The sequence below is a fragment of the Triturus cristatus genome, chromosome 12 (assembly GCF_964204655.1).
Source record: "Triturus cristatus chromosome 12, aTriCri1.1, whole genome shotgun sequence".
In the NCBI taxonomy this organism is placed as follows: Eukaryota; Metazoa; Chordata; class Amphibia; order Caudata; family Salamandridae; genus Triturus; species Triturus cristatus.
In genome coordinates, this window is record NC_140595.1 from 88,214,995 (window position 1) to 88,231,236 (window position 16,242).

Below are 16,242 nucleotides of genomic sequence, written 5' to 3' on the forward strand. Positions count from 1 at the left end.
GTGTACATGGTAAGGTTGCTTATGTGAGTCTACACAACCTTTTATTGACTTGCCTAGGGTAGATGATTGGGTGGTGGAGCTGTACATGTGTCATGGGCATCAGGTCACGTTCCATTGGTACAGATCAGTCATAGAGCTTGACACGGAGGCTGGAGGCTTGAGGTGGAAAAAAGACAGAGAAGCACTTAACGTGGTAAGTCTGCCTAGTACCAGACAACTTACCCACGTACACTTGACAAGTTATAAGTAGGTCCTCATATGAAAACTGAGTCACTAGCTCAGATGGCCCAGGGATAACCATACAAACGTTAAGGCCCTTTTTACGAGCCATCTCTTCATTCTAATAGGACTGGCAACAGCAGTTATGGGCCCCATCAGAATTATGAGATCTGCAAGGTTTGCGATTGGTGATTACACCGAGATCTAGGACAAAGATCACTAGCTACTGTTAATAAAGGACCTACATTATTCTGTTGTGGGTAAAGGTGATGTCTGTGGCTTCTTGGGTCATATAATTACATCCCTGAGTGAAGATGAAGACTAACAGGTAAAGTTGGTTGAATGGCAGTAGTTGACCAGTGTGGCTGAGTCAAGTGTTATTTTGTTTGTACGATGTGTTTGGAGGTGGGCGAGGAATGTTTTTGTATGGTTTTCTTTGATATGCAAGAATGTAAATTGGTGGCAAATTGAGACACTGAAGATTGAAGCAATCTAAGAGTGGGAGGGGGTTCCAGTTCTAGCTGCACCTTTCTGGGCAATTGCTCCTCAAAATGCAAAGGTTGTTGATGTCTCTCTTTAGGGCTGGTGAGACTTGATTAGTGGTGCGTGATGTAAGAAATGATAAGGAGTTATATAATGTTTTGAATAGCTTATTATAGCCTTAGAGTCCGCCGTAGTAGGCTGTTCCAGCCACTAAAGACTCGCTTCAGCGTTAAAGGCTTGAGCAGAAGGCGAGGGCCTTTAACAAGGGAGTGTGTCTTTAATGGCCTGTTGAGGATGTTCTAATTTGTAAAACAAAGACCTCATGGAACCTGAGGGGGATGAGATACTCTGTTGCTGTGAACAAACATTGGAATGCTCAATCAATCGGGGGGGGGGAATCGGGCAGCTCGGTCATTGGAAAAGCCAGGTCTTGAGGCTATTCCTGAATGTTTGCAAAGTGAGGCTTCATCTAATGATGAGCGGGAGTTCGTTACAGGTCTTTGCCGCGATGTAGGAGAAGGATCTGCCTACCGTTCTGGCTCTGTGGATGTGGGGGATTTCGGCCAAGACTAGGTCAGCGGAGCAGGGGTTTCACTTGGGGAGATTTGCTCATTGAGGTATTGGGGTCCGGTGTTGTGGAGGGCTTTGTAGGCGTGTGTGAGCAGCTTGAAGGTCACTCTTTTTTCGACGGGGTGCTAGTGGAGGTCTCGTAGCTGCTGGGTGATATGGTCTTGTCTTGGGATACTGAGGACAAATCTAGCTGCGGCATTCTGGACGATCTGGAGTTTGTGGAGTAGAGATTTGTTCATTCCGGCGTAAAGGGCATTCCCGTAGTCCAGTCTGCTGGTGATGAGTGCGTGGGTGACAGTCTTCCTGGATTTGGGGGGGATCCATTTGAAGGTCTTGCGGAGTATGCAGAGGGTGTTGAAGCATGTGGAGGGTACAGCATTGATTTGTCAGTTCATGGTGAGGGAGGAGTCGAGTATGATGCCGATATTGCGGGTGTGGTCCGTGGGAGTGGGAGGGATGCAGAGGGCAGGGGGCAGGGAGGCACCAGGTGTCGTCCTACGTAGATGGGGTGGATCCGAGGATGAGGACTACCGTTTTCTCGGAGTTGAGTTTCAGGCAGCTGCTGCTCATCCAGGTTGTGAGGTCCTTCATTTCTTCCTGGAAGTTGTGCCTGTCAGGTTCCTTGGGGAGGGAGAGGTTGATCTGGGTGTCATTAGCGTAGGATACTATGCAGAGTCCGTGTTTTCTGACGAGGGTTGCAAGGGGGGCCATGTAGATCTTGAAGAGTGTGGGGCTGAGGGAGGATCCTTGGGGTACTCCGTATCCAATCTCTGTAGGTTCGGAGAAGAAGGGTGGGAGTCTAATTCTTTGAGTTCGGCTGGTGAGGAAGGAGCATATCCAGTCTAGGGCAGTTCCCTGTATGCCGGCGTCGTGGAGTCTGGCAGCTAGTGTGCGGTGGGAGACGGTGTCGAAGGCTGCTGAGAAGTCTAGTAGAATGAGGGCAGCAGTGTGGCCTTGGTCAAGGAGTGTGCTGATGTCGTCCGTAGCGGATAGGAGGGCGATCTCGGTGTTGAGGTTGTTGTGGAAGCCGGATTGAGATGTGTCGACGATGTCGTTGGATTCTATGAAGTTCGTTAGCTGGATGTTGACGCTCTTCTCGGTGACTTTGGCGACAAAAGAGAGGAGGGAGATGAGCCTGTCGTTCTTGAGGTCCGTCGGGTCTGCGGAGGGCTTCTTGAGGAGGGGTTTGACTTCTGCGTGTTTCCAGTCCTCGGGGAACGTGCGTGCCTCTTGCAGTTGATTGTCTATCGTAGTTCTTGTGCGATGGCGGAGGTGGCCATGTGGAAGATGTGCGGTGGACAGGGGTCAGTGGGTGCTCCAGAGTGTTTGCTCCTCATAGTCTTTGCGGTATCTTCTGTGGTGACGGGTACAGATGAGAATGGTTGGCTGAGTGAAGTTGCTGGTGGAAGGTGTGGGGTTGGTGCCTTGGTTCTGTACGTCGAAATTGTCGTAGAGTGTCCTGATCTTGTGGTGGAAGAAGGAGCCGTGTTTGTTGTAAAGGTCCTGGGAGGAAGGGACGTCAGAGGGTTCGCTGGCGGGTCTGATGTATTTTGTATGATGTTGAAGAGTTCCTTGGAGTTGCAGGGGTTGGAGATGGTTCTGTCCTGCATGAATTTCCTTTTCGTAGATCCGATGAGTTGGTGGTGTGCTGAAGTGGCGGTCCTGTAGGCGGTGCGTACTTCTGGGGTTTTGCTGTTCCTACACGCTTTCTCGAGTCTTTGGCACAAGCGCTTGGATTCTTGGAGGTCCGTAGTGAACCAGGTGGCTTTCATGGTGTGTTCTCTGTCGGAGTTCTGGACTGGAGGGGTGCGAGCGTGTTGGTGCGGTCGGCGATCCATTTGGCTGCAGAGTTGGTGTCGGTCGTGGTGGGGGAGGAGACGAGGTGTTCTTCGGTGATCTTGCTCCAGTTTCTGCGCGGGGGCGTGGTGTTGGGTTGTGTGCAGTGGGTTTCGAGAAGAAGTGAACGCAGAGGTGGTCTGTCCAGAGGGGTTGCATGGTGTGGCTGAAGCAAAATGTTGATTTGTCCGGCGAAGATGGGGTTGAGGGTGTGTCCCACCTTGTGGGTGGGGACGAGTTGCTTCAATCCGACGTTGGCAAGGTTGTCTAGGAGGGCGATGGAGTTGGGGTAGCTGAGGTTCTCAAGGTGGAAATTAAGTTCTCCAAGCAGTACGTAGTCCGTGGAGGCGAGGGTGTGTGGTACGATGTAGTCTGCAATGGTGTTAGTGAACGGGGTGTGGGGTCCGGGAGGTCTGTAGGCGAGGGTTCCGCGTAGAGTTGTTCTGGGGTTGACCTGGATCTGGAAGTGGATGTGTGCCATAGGGGGCGAGGAGTCATTCGAGGTGGAGGTTGTCAGTCGGAGGGCACTTTTGTGGATGATGGCGAGGCCTCCTCCCGGGTGGTTGGGGCGGTCTTTCCTCTGGTTTTGTACCCGTCGGAGATGTTGGAGGTCCAGATCACTGTGAGGAAGGAGACATCAGGCGAGAGGGTATTGAGGAGGTCCTAGATTTCTACTGTGTGTCTGTGCAGGGAGGGTATATTGAGGAGGATGCAGCTCAGGGGTTTGGGAGCGCTAGCATCCGGTGGGATGGCGGTAGCAGTCGGGGTCCGGAGGTGGGTGAAGGGGCGGCGGAAGTGTCGGCAGGAGGACGGGCCTTGGGTGATGTTCGGCGTTGAGAGCTGGCAGTTGTTGTTGCGTCCAGGGTTGAGTGCATGGAGGGTGGCTGGGTCATAGCTGTGGGGGGTTGGAGGACCAAGGTTCCTGGCGCTGGTCGCGGACGCGCGCAAACGGGCTTGCCAGCGGCATAGCCGCACAGCGGCTGACATTAAGTAGGGATGGGGGGAAGAGCAGCTGGGAGGCGGGAGCAGGAAGGGAGGAGGGGGCAGCAGCGGCGGAAAAGGGAGTAAAACCGGCAAACAAGGCAAAACAGTGAAAACAGACATAAAGCCACAAAGAGACAAAAAGCCACAAAGAGACAAAAAGGCCAAAGAGACAGAAAGGCACAAACTGCACAAACGGTCAACAAGGTACAGGCAAACAAAAGCAGAAAAACAAACAGAAAGGCTGGCAGAGCAGACCAGTAGAAGAGCAAGGCTCTCCTACTGGACCAGCAGGGATGAGGCACAGGCAGGAGCATGCGGGTGGAGGAGGGCCGCAAACACCTTACCTGGAGACCAGAAGTCACTGGGGGCAGAGACACAACGACTGAGCTGCGCAAGGGGAGAGCAGTTTCCCTGACCAGGAGGTCAGAGGTCTTGCTCCGGGCTTCTAATGGCCTCTACCGAGCATTAGAAGGCCGGAGCACTCCATTGTTTTCAATTGAGTGCTCAACATTCCAATGTTCTACTATGTCTTTAATCCATCTTTTGTTCTTGTTACAAGCATTATTTTTACAGGAAGAGGATTTATACTACATTTGAGTGCTGAGCTTGTTTCTTTTTATTTGCAGATGTGACCCAGACAGTGGACATGACAGCGGTGCAGAGGATGCCACAATTGACACATCACCCCCATACTCTTTTCTGACGATCGGGATGGGAAAGATCCTTCTATCACACGGGTCGTCCTTCACCTCGCGTGACCCTAATGGCTGCACCGTCCCCCTGCCTCCTCGTATTGGTGTCTGCCTGGACTATGAGCGTGGCAAAGTCAGCTTCTATGATGCAGTGTCTTTCCGCAGCCTATGGGAGAGCAGCGTGGACTGCTCGGGCCCTGTCTGCCCTGCGTTTTGTTTCATCGGAGGTGGGGCATTACATCTACAGGAGCTGGTAACACATAAACAGGAACGGCGGGTAACTATAGGGGGGTTTTCAAAAGCAGACTGACCCACCTTCATTTACCAACAAAATGAAACAACACCACCACTCATGCAGACTCGCTAGCACAGAGGCATGGCGGTGCAGGAACATGCAGAATCGTTGGATTCACTGAGGAAGCAGAAGGCATCCAGGAGCTGGAACAGAGTTTGTGACTACTAGCCACATATGCACTTGTCACCTCGCGCAGCACGCTATGGAGGTGGACTCCATATGCATTTAATGGCTTGGCCTATAGTGTAGGTGTGGAGCCTCCTTGGAGCAGGGTGACACAATGATGTAATCAAAAGTGGCAATTTCATTTCTCCTGTGGGGCTGATTGTTTTGGGCCTACCCACATACGCGATCCGCTGGGAACAGTACTAAAAGGACTACTGGCAGTTCAGCTGTAGTGGTTAAAGGATGCTGAAGGTGATGCCTGAGATTGGGATATTCTAGGCTTCTGATTAGGAAATTCAAACTTCCACATGATGCTCAGAAATGGTACCCATGGCTCAGTGAGAGAGAAAATACTGTTCTTCCGGCCTCACTCCCTAGCAAAGTCAGAAATCCTACCTCAGACCATTAGAATGAACTTCTGCTTCCCCTTCACAGTTCTCATTCCTGGTACTTTTACATACCTCTGAGGACATGAGTTACAGAGTAGATGTATACAGTCTATTAATCTTTATTTGACCCCATCACAAAGTCTAATCCCTGAAGAAGGCTTGTAATGGGAAACGTGTTGGTGTCTTGCTTGTATGTTGCATTTCATGTGGATATGATTAAGAGTACTGTTCGCATTCCGAAAACAAACACAGTGAGAAAACACACAGACAATCATATAACACAAACAACCAATAGGATACGGCACACACAATCTAAGAATACGCACACCAACAGGAAAGACGCACCTACTATGAGAGAAAGAAAACACTGTTAAGGACTATATACACTAATATATACTAGAAGAATGTACATACACAGAATGCACATGCACAAACACAGATTGTACACACAATCAGCGAATGCACTCACAATCATAAAATGTGCAAACACTTTTGTGCACTGCACAGACCCCGTTAGAAAACACTTGCATTGTTAATGAACTCAAACAAACTGCCAGAATACAGAGACACAGCGAATGCACAGACACAATCGGGATGCACCCAAGGGGCTCTGCACAATTACACACACAATCAGAGAACACATTGGGCACTCTGGCACAACTATTACTCCCTAAGCTTGGGTTCAATGGCCACACACTCTTGCCTTATCGATTGTGCACTATTGGTTCCATATCTGTACTTTACCTATCTGAGATCTTTTGATCAAAATATGGTTTTTAACCATTGCAATAGATTTTGGGCAGTCTCTTGAGATCAAGTCATGTCATGAGCATAGCCGTGTCATTTTAGTAAAGCCCAACTTATTACAAAACATTGTTCTTACCACCAATGCAAAAAACCCACCATCTAATAACTTCTAGAAAAATACATAGGGTATTACTGTTCATCATTCTACATTTTTGACAAAACTGTACCCTACCAACACTCATCAATGCATTGTTTTGCGATAGACATGTCTTAAAGGGTCCTGGACTCATCAATCAGCCAGTCACTGTAAATGGACTGAATTTAACCAAACATTTCTTGGAACAGGGCTGTCCAGTATATCTCTGTACGCTAACCCTATTTGTTGAGATCAAGTAATAGAGTCGCTAGGCAGCAGACACTGTTGGTACCCACTTGCTGTAGCGATAAAACTCCTTATCTGTGCTTCAGTCACTCGCTAAAGCCAGGTGAAAAATAGCAGGTGCCACTAGTGAATATGGTTTGATGTTCCTGAGGGCCATTGACAGTGCTTAATTTGAGCCAGTGGTTTCCGGTGCTGGCCACCGGCACTTAATTGGTAACACTGCACTTATGACAGTCTGCCACATGGTGGCGCTACTCATCTAATTTAGAGAAGAGCAGAATGACGGTTGTTTATGAATACAATATACATAAAAATTACTAATACCTGCCTCTCCAACCATTCCTTTAGCTTTGTGGGCGTATAGTAATTTAAATTGTCGCACTTGCAGGCGAGAGAGATGGTTAGTAGTTGTTTTGGCAGCGATAACGGGGGCGATGGGTGGTGCAAGCTGCAGTGGCCTCCCGGTCAGGGCCCTTGCACTCATTAGTTTACAAATTAAGCACTGGGGCCACATACCTGCAATGGAACTGCCTATCAACCATCAGGCAAACAGATATACAAAGGCATGTGTTGGTGAAGGGACGATCCCTTCATAGCAGTGACTCCACCCCTGCACTCTACTGCGTAGGGGCTATAGAGGTCTCACATTAATATCCTGATGAAGGCCTCTCAGTGGCAACCTTATACTGTGGCCTGCAATGGGCACTTTTTCTTGCCAACCATAACCTAGGTTGGTGGGTTTGTCCAGCACTCTTTGACATTTCTCTACTTTTGGTGTTATCTCAGCTCTTTGGATGTGTTTCAGCTTACCAAGTGATGTGAATGCTGTCCCCAGGAACACAGCACACCGTTTCAGTGCACAGGGACGTCAGTGATATTCAGTCCCTTCTAAAAACTCATTCACTAGTCTTCAGAATGTGACTGGGATCCTTGTAATGTTTCCTAAGGTTTGGTAGTAAATTTAAATGTCACCTGTTACTCATTGAAAAGGTTTAGAGACATGGGAACAAACATAAACCCCTTGGTTAGCTAACCCATGGCTGTCATTGACTGAAGGCTGCTGGTCCGGCATGTCCATTATGGATGAGGAGCTGCCTGAGAATCTCTTGTTCCATAACATTTGTAGATAACCACTCCCAGACTCAGAAGAAACATTACTAAATGCGATGAAAATGCTGGATCCAGCCCTACTCTCTTCTTGCAAAGCAGCAAACAAAACCCACGTTGGCCATTAACATTTGGCGGTAGAGCTTTCTCATACGGCACCGCATTCTTACATGTGAGGGCATAAACCTGTGTTACCCCCAACTGGGAAACCCCCAACTTTCCAGCTAAGGAACCACAGCCCTCCTCTTGGAAGCAATGGCCTGGCCACTTTCCACTGATCAATAAATGAAAGCGGGTCATTCTTCAATAAACAGGTACTTGGTATCCCCTAGAAATTAGGAACATGACATGACACCGCCGTCGGCCTACACCGGCCTTTGTGTCTTTAGAGAGAGTCTTACTCTTGACTGGTAATCACCTGTCCAAGGCCCTTAAGGTTCGTCTGTATACCGCGGGGGTTCGCTCTTTTTCCTTCCTGGGCCATGTATGGTAGAACAAGCTCCCTCTTGACTTGCGTCAGACAAAGGCTGAAGCTGGTGTTAAGAAAAAGCGTAAGACTTGGCTTTTCTCTCAGTAATCACCATCTGTATCAGCTTCCTTTTCACAGACCGTATAGCGCCGGGACACTCTTGAGTAGCCGTGCACTTTATAAATTCTTTCACAATCACAATTTAGTATAAAGTGCACCCGCTACAGTGTTTGAGTATATGAGATGGGAGAGACTCAGCTCTGCATGATGGGGATCTGGAATGGGGTTTATACCCTGAGGGGTCATTTTACAACCTCTCTACCACAGTTCCCCGAACGTCAGGGGTCCTCCCACACCTATCAAACAACTGTAAACAACAAGGTGGTGGAAGCAACACTCAACAGAGACCAACCTCATGCAGACCATTATTTGTCCGGCTCGGAGGAGCAGTCCAGCCCACACTTCTAGGCCAGTTCCCTTCAAGACCAGAACACAAGCGGTGCTTGACTGGTTTCCACCTGCCTAAGTGAGGTGTAGCTTGAGTCCTGGACACGGTGATCACGGAACCCACGTCTGGACATATCCATAGCACTTAAAGCATCTACTGCAATGAACAACAAGGGGATTTTAGGAATACTTGAATGTATCTCGGCCAATGAAGGTCGCCTGGTGGCACATTCCAGACCATCGTTTTTCACCCACTAATAGTCCATATACTCAGGTCACAAGAATGTCTTCTCTCTACTTATGGAAGCACCCTTAGGCGTCAAGGGTGTGTGTCATAGAATGCATGCATGCTTATTTAGAATACACACACCAACCCACAGCACACTCAAAGATTGCAGGCCACACATTAGGAGCATGTTCTTGCACACACAATCATAGACAGTACAGGCAATCAGATAAATCTCACTAAGTCAATAGGATGTACACGCGAGCACAAACACATACATGCAGGGGACTCAAACAAGCAAATCAGAAAAACGCACATGCACAATCAGTGACTGCAGACACACACTTGTGATGCACACACACACACACACACACAGAATGATCATGTTCAAAAACAAGCAGCACACACACAATTAGTGAAAGCAAACACAATCAGAATGCTCACTCGTGTTAATAGAATGCACATACACAACAGACTCAGTCAGGGAATGCACACACACACAAAATGTTCACATAATACAGTCCCAGAGTTGGAGGAAATACACAAATTTACAGCCAAGACAGAAAAACCTGCACCAAGCCCCACAATCAGAAATGTGTACACAAATGCACACAAACAAACTATCTAGCCTCTCTTTCGCTGAAAATACCATTCTGCATTTCTTTCACTGGTAGGCAACATGTGCAATTGACATAACTAAACAAACTCCTGCGAGTAGACGTAGTGTCGTGAGAATTTACAACTATCAATTCCAAATTGTGTCACCAGAAGTTATAACCAGCTACTAACACAATGACAAGGCAAAGGCTTGCAGCACTCAGATTAATTAAATTGGTGATGTTAAATAGCTCGTACAGTGTAAGACGGAGAGTATCTAGCTGACACTGAGTCAGGGTGTCCTCTCACAAAGAATCAGACGGAAGGTGTCTAGCTCACACTGGTTCAGATGAAAAGTTTCTAGCTTACACAGAGTCAGACGAAAGGTGTCTAGCACACACTGGGTCAGATGAAAAGTTTCTATTTCACACTGAGTCAGACAGAAGGTGCCTAGCTCACTCTGAATCAGATGGAGAGTTTCTAGCTCACACGGAGTCAGACGGAAGGTGTCTAGCTCACACTGTGTCAGATGGAGAGTTTCTAGCTCAGACGGAGTCAGACGGAAGGTGTCTAGCTCACACTGTGTCAGATGGAGAGTTTCTAGCTCACACGGAGTCAGACGGAAGGTGTCTAGCTCACACTGGATCAGATGGAGAGTTTCTAGCTCACACTGAGTCAGATGGAATCTGTAGAGAGTTTCTAGCTCACACTGAGTCAGACAGAAGGTGCCTAGCTCACACTGGATCAGATTGTGAGTTTCTAGCTCACACTTAGAAGGAAGGTGTCTAGCTCACACTGTGTTAGATGAAGAGTTTCTAGCTCACACTTAGTCAGAAGAAAAGTGTCTAGCTCACATTGGGTCAGACGAAAAATGCTCACAATAGGTCATATAGAGCTCAGCTAAGCCTACAGTGTCTATAGTTCACAGTAGCTACACCTCTGGGTAATTGCAGCTCACATTAGCTGAGCCAGAGGTTATTACCAGCTCATCAAAAGTCAGACACAATGCACATACCTCTCTTTTAGTCTGGTTTCTGCAGTGCTTAATTTGTCTTAAAATATAGTGCCAGCGCCCAAGGTATTTCTGAGGAGTCCACTGCAGTGGTGCCACCCAAGCTTCTGTCACTGCTGCCAAATAACAATGACAGCAGAACATATGTGCTAGGTTTTACAAAGTATATTAAATTGCCACTGAGGAATTCTACCAAAAAATAGGCACACCGCACCTCCATGTGGTGTCTAAATTCGTGAGCACCAGCTAGCACCAGCACAAATCAAGCATTTGGTTGCTGCCTAGCTGATGATCTTAGACAGGATGGGGCATCTGATGACACAGGACTAATAAAATAAATATCTACCTAACCATAAAAACAAAAATATCCATTCCCAAAGACAGGTGGGCCTTTAAACAGAGTTAGCCTGAAAGTCCCATACACGGTAATTGCTCGCTTCCAGCTACCAAGTGTCAGTGCTACAGGAAGACTACTCAGCAGCCCCCGCGGCAAAAGGACCTTGACTCCTTTGCTTTCGCTTCACTGTCTAGGTCTTCTTCCTCTTGCATCGCTCGCGATACACTTCCCCTCTGGGAAAACAACATCAATCCCATCTTGTGCACAGGAACAGGACAGGGCCTTTCAAAATGGAACCCCACAGGCCTCCGTCAGTGTGCTGTGACTATGCGTATAATGCATATACTACAAAGGCCACATACACAAACACGCACAACATACACTTGGATGGGATTAGGTGACAAAACAGGGTAAAACTCTGACTGTGCGTTGGCAGGATGCTCTCAGCTAGTGCCAAATAACTAATTGCGAGTGAGTGAGTGAAAAAACCTCTAAATTTAGAATAGTGAGGAAGATCCTCCATGAGACCATTTCTTTTTTGGTGTCAACTCCCCTTGTGCAGGGTATAGACCCTGTACCAAGGTTGGGATACTCCAGACTACGTTTAAAATGGCTGCCCTAAGCTTGGCACGCATCAGGCCAGGGCTCTTACCCGTTTCAAAGATTTGTACGCTCAGAATCTCATGTTTAAGCTGTTTGCCCCGGATATGGAGTACTGTGTCTAATGCTGTTTCTTTCTACAGCCTACATCCACTGATTGCTTGCTATCTCTTCTTCCACTATACTCCTAAAACCTTGCATGAAAAATGGACCGTGGCTTACTCCCGCTTGATTCCTCTCCTTTTATTTCTTCACAGTGACCCTCTTCTTAGATTCCATCCTCTGCGTGACTTCTGTTTCCAAGTATAGGCTCGTCTCAGTCTCCTGCCAGCCTGCCTTAAATCTTATTGAAACTCTGCAATTGGCTGATACTTCATGTCATGGATCCCAACCTCTCTCATCTAGTCTCCTACAGCCTATTTGTCTCACCAACTCTTCACCTGAAACAACATACCCCTCACCAAGGATCACATCTAATTGGTATTATCTAGTCTATCACCAAGTAAATGGAATAAATGCATACATGTGTTTCTGTGGAGCACATGACTAATCACAATAACCCACAGAGAACCACCTGATTTCCCATTAACCTTGGGTTCAGGAGTAGAGTGTGTTTGGCCGTAAAGCACTTCAACGCCCCATCAGGGGTAGTAAGCGCTATATACATACAATTACAACATGATTGAGGTAGGAACAGCTCTCTGCAAAGCCAAAAGAACAAACATTTGCAAAGCTAATAGATCTGGCTTGCATTTTGATCCAAGGGTAAACACATAGAAAAAAAGCCCATTGCAGTGTAAAAACCAAACAAAATCTTCCTTTCTACGTCTAATGCATCTGAGATAATACATCTGATGATCTAAAGTAATTTTTGGGGGGCACAATGGTCCCCCATGCAATGCAATGAAGTCATTTTATAGGAGGATGAATGTTACGAATAGAATGATGTGAGAGCCTGGACTTCCGTCCAGTCCCCGGCTTGGTAACAATAGGGTCCTTAGGCAGCTTTGCGAGCAAGCCAGACCTAAAAGCAAGCCTTAAGGTAAAAAGTGATTGACTAAAAATGGAAAGTGAAAAATAACATGCATATTTTATTTTTCCAAAACCTGTATCTGGAAATCTGATTTCGTCACAGCCCTGTTAAGAGGCAAATAAATATTTCCTTTGCTGTCCATATGTGGTTGTATGTCACAATATTGCTGGCAAAATATTGGCCTGCGGTTATATCGTGACCATAATATCTCTCATAAAATGTCGTCAAGGGTAGGTGTAGATATAATATTATTAACCCAACGGTGACACTATTTTGAAGTCAATATTATTGCCACTTTATACCCACAGGTTGATTTTTCTACCACAACACTGTGGTGTAACACCCCAAAGGTTTGGGTTTTGCTGTCTACGCATCATACCATATTCTTCTGGGCATAACACACATTTGAAATATTCTGATTGCTGCAATTATTTCATATATCTTTAGGCTTTATGACATTTTGTGCACATTGAGGAGTCTGCTATGTGCGCTACAAAGAATGCACGCAGAATTAGCGATATGGAGTCAAGTTATGTGTGCAGAATTTTCACAGACTGACTATAGGGCTCCTATATTTTATACAGGAAACTCTCATCAGAATGTAGTCATTTACTCCTGGAATAAATCCTTTGGTGAATACATTTTGAGGTGAATGACCTTTCTAAGTCACCTTCCGCAGCACCCCGGAATGAAATTCTCCAAAAAGGGCATCCTTTCACATGGCCGCAACAGTTACATCCTTTCTACTTTACACTTTGTCGTTCTAGTGCCAGAAAGATCTCCTAGACAAGCAGGCACCTGTTTGCCTTCTACCCTGACCACTGGGTCTGTCCGGGACAGAAAATAGGCCCGGAGACCCAAATTAAAGCGGCTCCTATTATCGAATCCTACATAAAAAAGTGGCCAAGATTCTCAAATCAAGACAGTTTGGAGGTTGTAAAGACACGCTATATAGATGTTTTGCAAAGTTTTGGAGACTGCATGCATTTGTGCTGTGCTGCAGGCAATTTGTGCTTGCTGCGGGCAATGCGCTTGGTAATTTCAAGGAAATCAGCAGTAAAAATCGACCCACCAGACCATAAAACAGGCCCACAAACAGCCATAAAAACAGCCCACACACTGATCGGTCAGACAACCCCTTTGGCCGCTGCCAGATTGCCTTATAGGCCAGTCCGACCATGCATCGCCAACTGCGAATCTGTTCAATGCATCCATTTTACCAGCACTTTCCCAGCATGCACAGTAAGCTTTGACATCCTTGGCACATGCCTTTTGCCATGCTCCCAGCCTTGTCAGTGGCTTGGGAATTACTGTTGGTGCAGGTGCCCTGGCTTCTAACATTTCTTTACACGTCAAACACTGCAAATGTATCATATGAGTCTGTTAGTCTAGTGTGAATGTTACATGTGTACGGTGTCGCTGAAGATTGAGAGGGTGGGGTGAACAAAAGTCGAATTGTGCTCCAAATGTTTCATGGGCAGAGCTCTGACCCTTGCCTGCTACTAAACAACATTTGCACCATCAAGCACTGTTGTCACCATCACTGCTCTGTTTAGTTAGAAATTTCTTGGGTGGTATGCACCGGATTCTCACTTTTTTCAAAGGGCATCTGACCACTTTTCCTGTTTGCAAATACAAAAAACATGCATCTCCTAATGGTGGACTTGAACAAGGGCTGTTAAGCATGCTTTGCTTGCAAGTTGTGGGAGTGAGCCAAATTGCATTGGTAGAAAGCGTGGCAAAAGATTGACTTAAGACGGATGAGCCATTGTTGTGGGAGTGTTGCAGGCTTGCAGAAAGAACAGTGTCACATGTCAAATGCATCCAATGGCAGAAGGGTGGTTCGAATGGTGAGACTGTGTGCTCACTGCAAGCTTGCAGGACACAAGTTTACGTAACCAGCATGAATGTGGCAAGCCAGAAGAATACATGTTTTCCTTTTCAGCATGCTCGCTGGTAGCTTGCTACATAAATGTATCCGTTTTCTGCATGCTTACTGCAAGTTTGCAGAGCACTTGTTAGCGTAGTCAGCATTCTTGCTGCAAGCTGGCACAATAAATGATTCTGCTATCTGCATCATTGCAACAAGCCCGCAATTAGTAATGTTCACATTATCTGTGTGCTCGTTGCATTCCCACATCAGAGCTTGCTGCAAGCGTGCAGAATAATGTTTACAGATTAGCAGTGCTTTGCGTCATCTTTACGGGCGTGCTTGCGGCAGTGTTGCAGAGCATTTGTTTACGTTAACAAAATATTTGATACTGACTTGCAGAAACTATGCTTACGTTATAAGCACGCTAGCTGCTAGCTTGCAGACAGCGTGTTACGATTACTTCAGATGCGCTGCTCGCGTGCAGACAGCTTGTTTATAATACAAGCATGCTTGCTGCTTGTGTGAGGAGACTGTTTTATTGTTATCAGCATGTCTTAGAAGGAACAATGAGATCAGCAACATGCTTGCTGCAAGAGTGCTAAAAAAAACTATTGCACTGTCAATGCACTCGCAGGAGGAACAAATGCATTGTATGCATGCCACCTGTGAGCTGGCAGAAACAAAACTTTGCCAAGAGCATGCATAACCAGAGGGAATACTTGCGCAGGCTCACTACAAACTTGCTAAAAGAGAGAACATGTTCTTAGTGCATTTATCACGGCATGCTTAGAGCGCACTTTTGTTAGCAGTATTTCGGCTGCAAGTTCACAAAACAAGCTATTGCATTGCATAATTTGTTCGACGTTCTTGGTAGAATCATGCGTGCTCTGGTCCCACAAAAACAAGTTGCACGCTTAATGCAAGCTTAATTTAGGAATATATTACCTTACAGTTATATGTGCACAAGTAGAAGTTTGCTGCCTGCACCGGACTCCTGTGCAGAGCACTGTGCCACATACGCAAGCTTGTGAGCCAAAACGTTTGAGTGACACAAAGACTTTGTTGCAAGCTTATTTCTTCTCACTCCTAACCTGCACATTTTTAACGTAATTTAAAAAACTGAAGATTGTAAAACTGTAAATGAGAAGGTAAAAAAAGTAAGTAAAACATTTTTTATAACTATTTGATGTGCCAAAAAAAGCTGCCAATCAGATGTGGTAGCCTCTATTGCGGTGCAAGCTCGAGAGATCATCTGATGTAGCTTTTTTTCTTTAGGGGGGTCTGTAAAATAGTTGTATTTTCATTGTTTATACCAATAAATTGGAGTGCAACAGCAAAAGGTGACTAGTGGTTTATTGACAAGCCCAGGAGAGGTACATTTATTAAAATATATTTGAACTTTGGTCTCCACTTTAACTTCTTTCTCCGTCTCCTTTCACCTCGCCCTTCTTCAGTCCTCTTTTTTCTCTCTGCTTTTATGGTAATAACATCTTTGCTTAGGCAACAGTAAACATTTACACTTTTTAAGGGCATTAGAAGCAGGGCTAGTGCAAGCAGAATTGCTGTCCTAACCAAGATAAAATGTCGCATTCCCTCAACCCACTTGGTGTTTATCCCTGCCTTGCACATGTCTCTTTAAGGCCTTGAACCCTTCTCCCCTAGAAGGTGATATTAGTAACCGCCCAATGAACACAGAGGGAGAGGGGAAACACTGGCTGGGTAACGTCCTCTAATCAAACATAACCAAAAACTGTTGGTACTCTACAAAAAATTCAACCA

At 46.4% G+C, this 16,242-nt stretch overlaps 1 protein-coding gene across 1 annotated transcript in view; it reads left to right on the forward strand.

Annotated features, from left to right (window-relative positions):
- TRIM46 (tripartite motif containing 46) overlaps window positions 1–15,788 on the forward strand; it is a 175,146-nt gene extending 159,358 nt beyond the window's left edge. The window contains exon 10 of the mRNA XM_085639902.1: window positions 4,719–15,788. Within this exon, the coding sequence (XP_085496028.1) occupies window positions 4,719–5,094 (376 nt within the window). The 3' untranslated portion in view covers window positions 5,095–15,788. The remainder of the gene's footprint in view (window positions 1–4,718) is intronic.
- The last annotated feature ends 454 nt before the right edge of the window (window positions 15,789–16,242 follow it).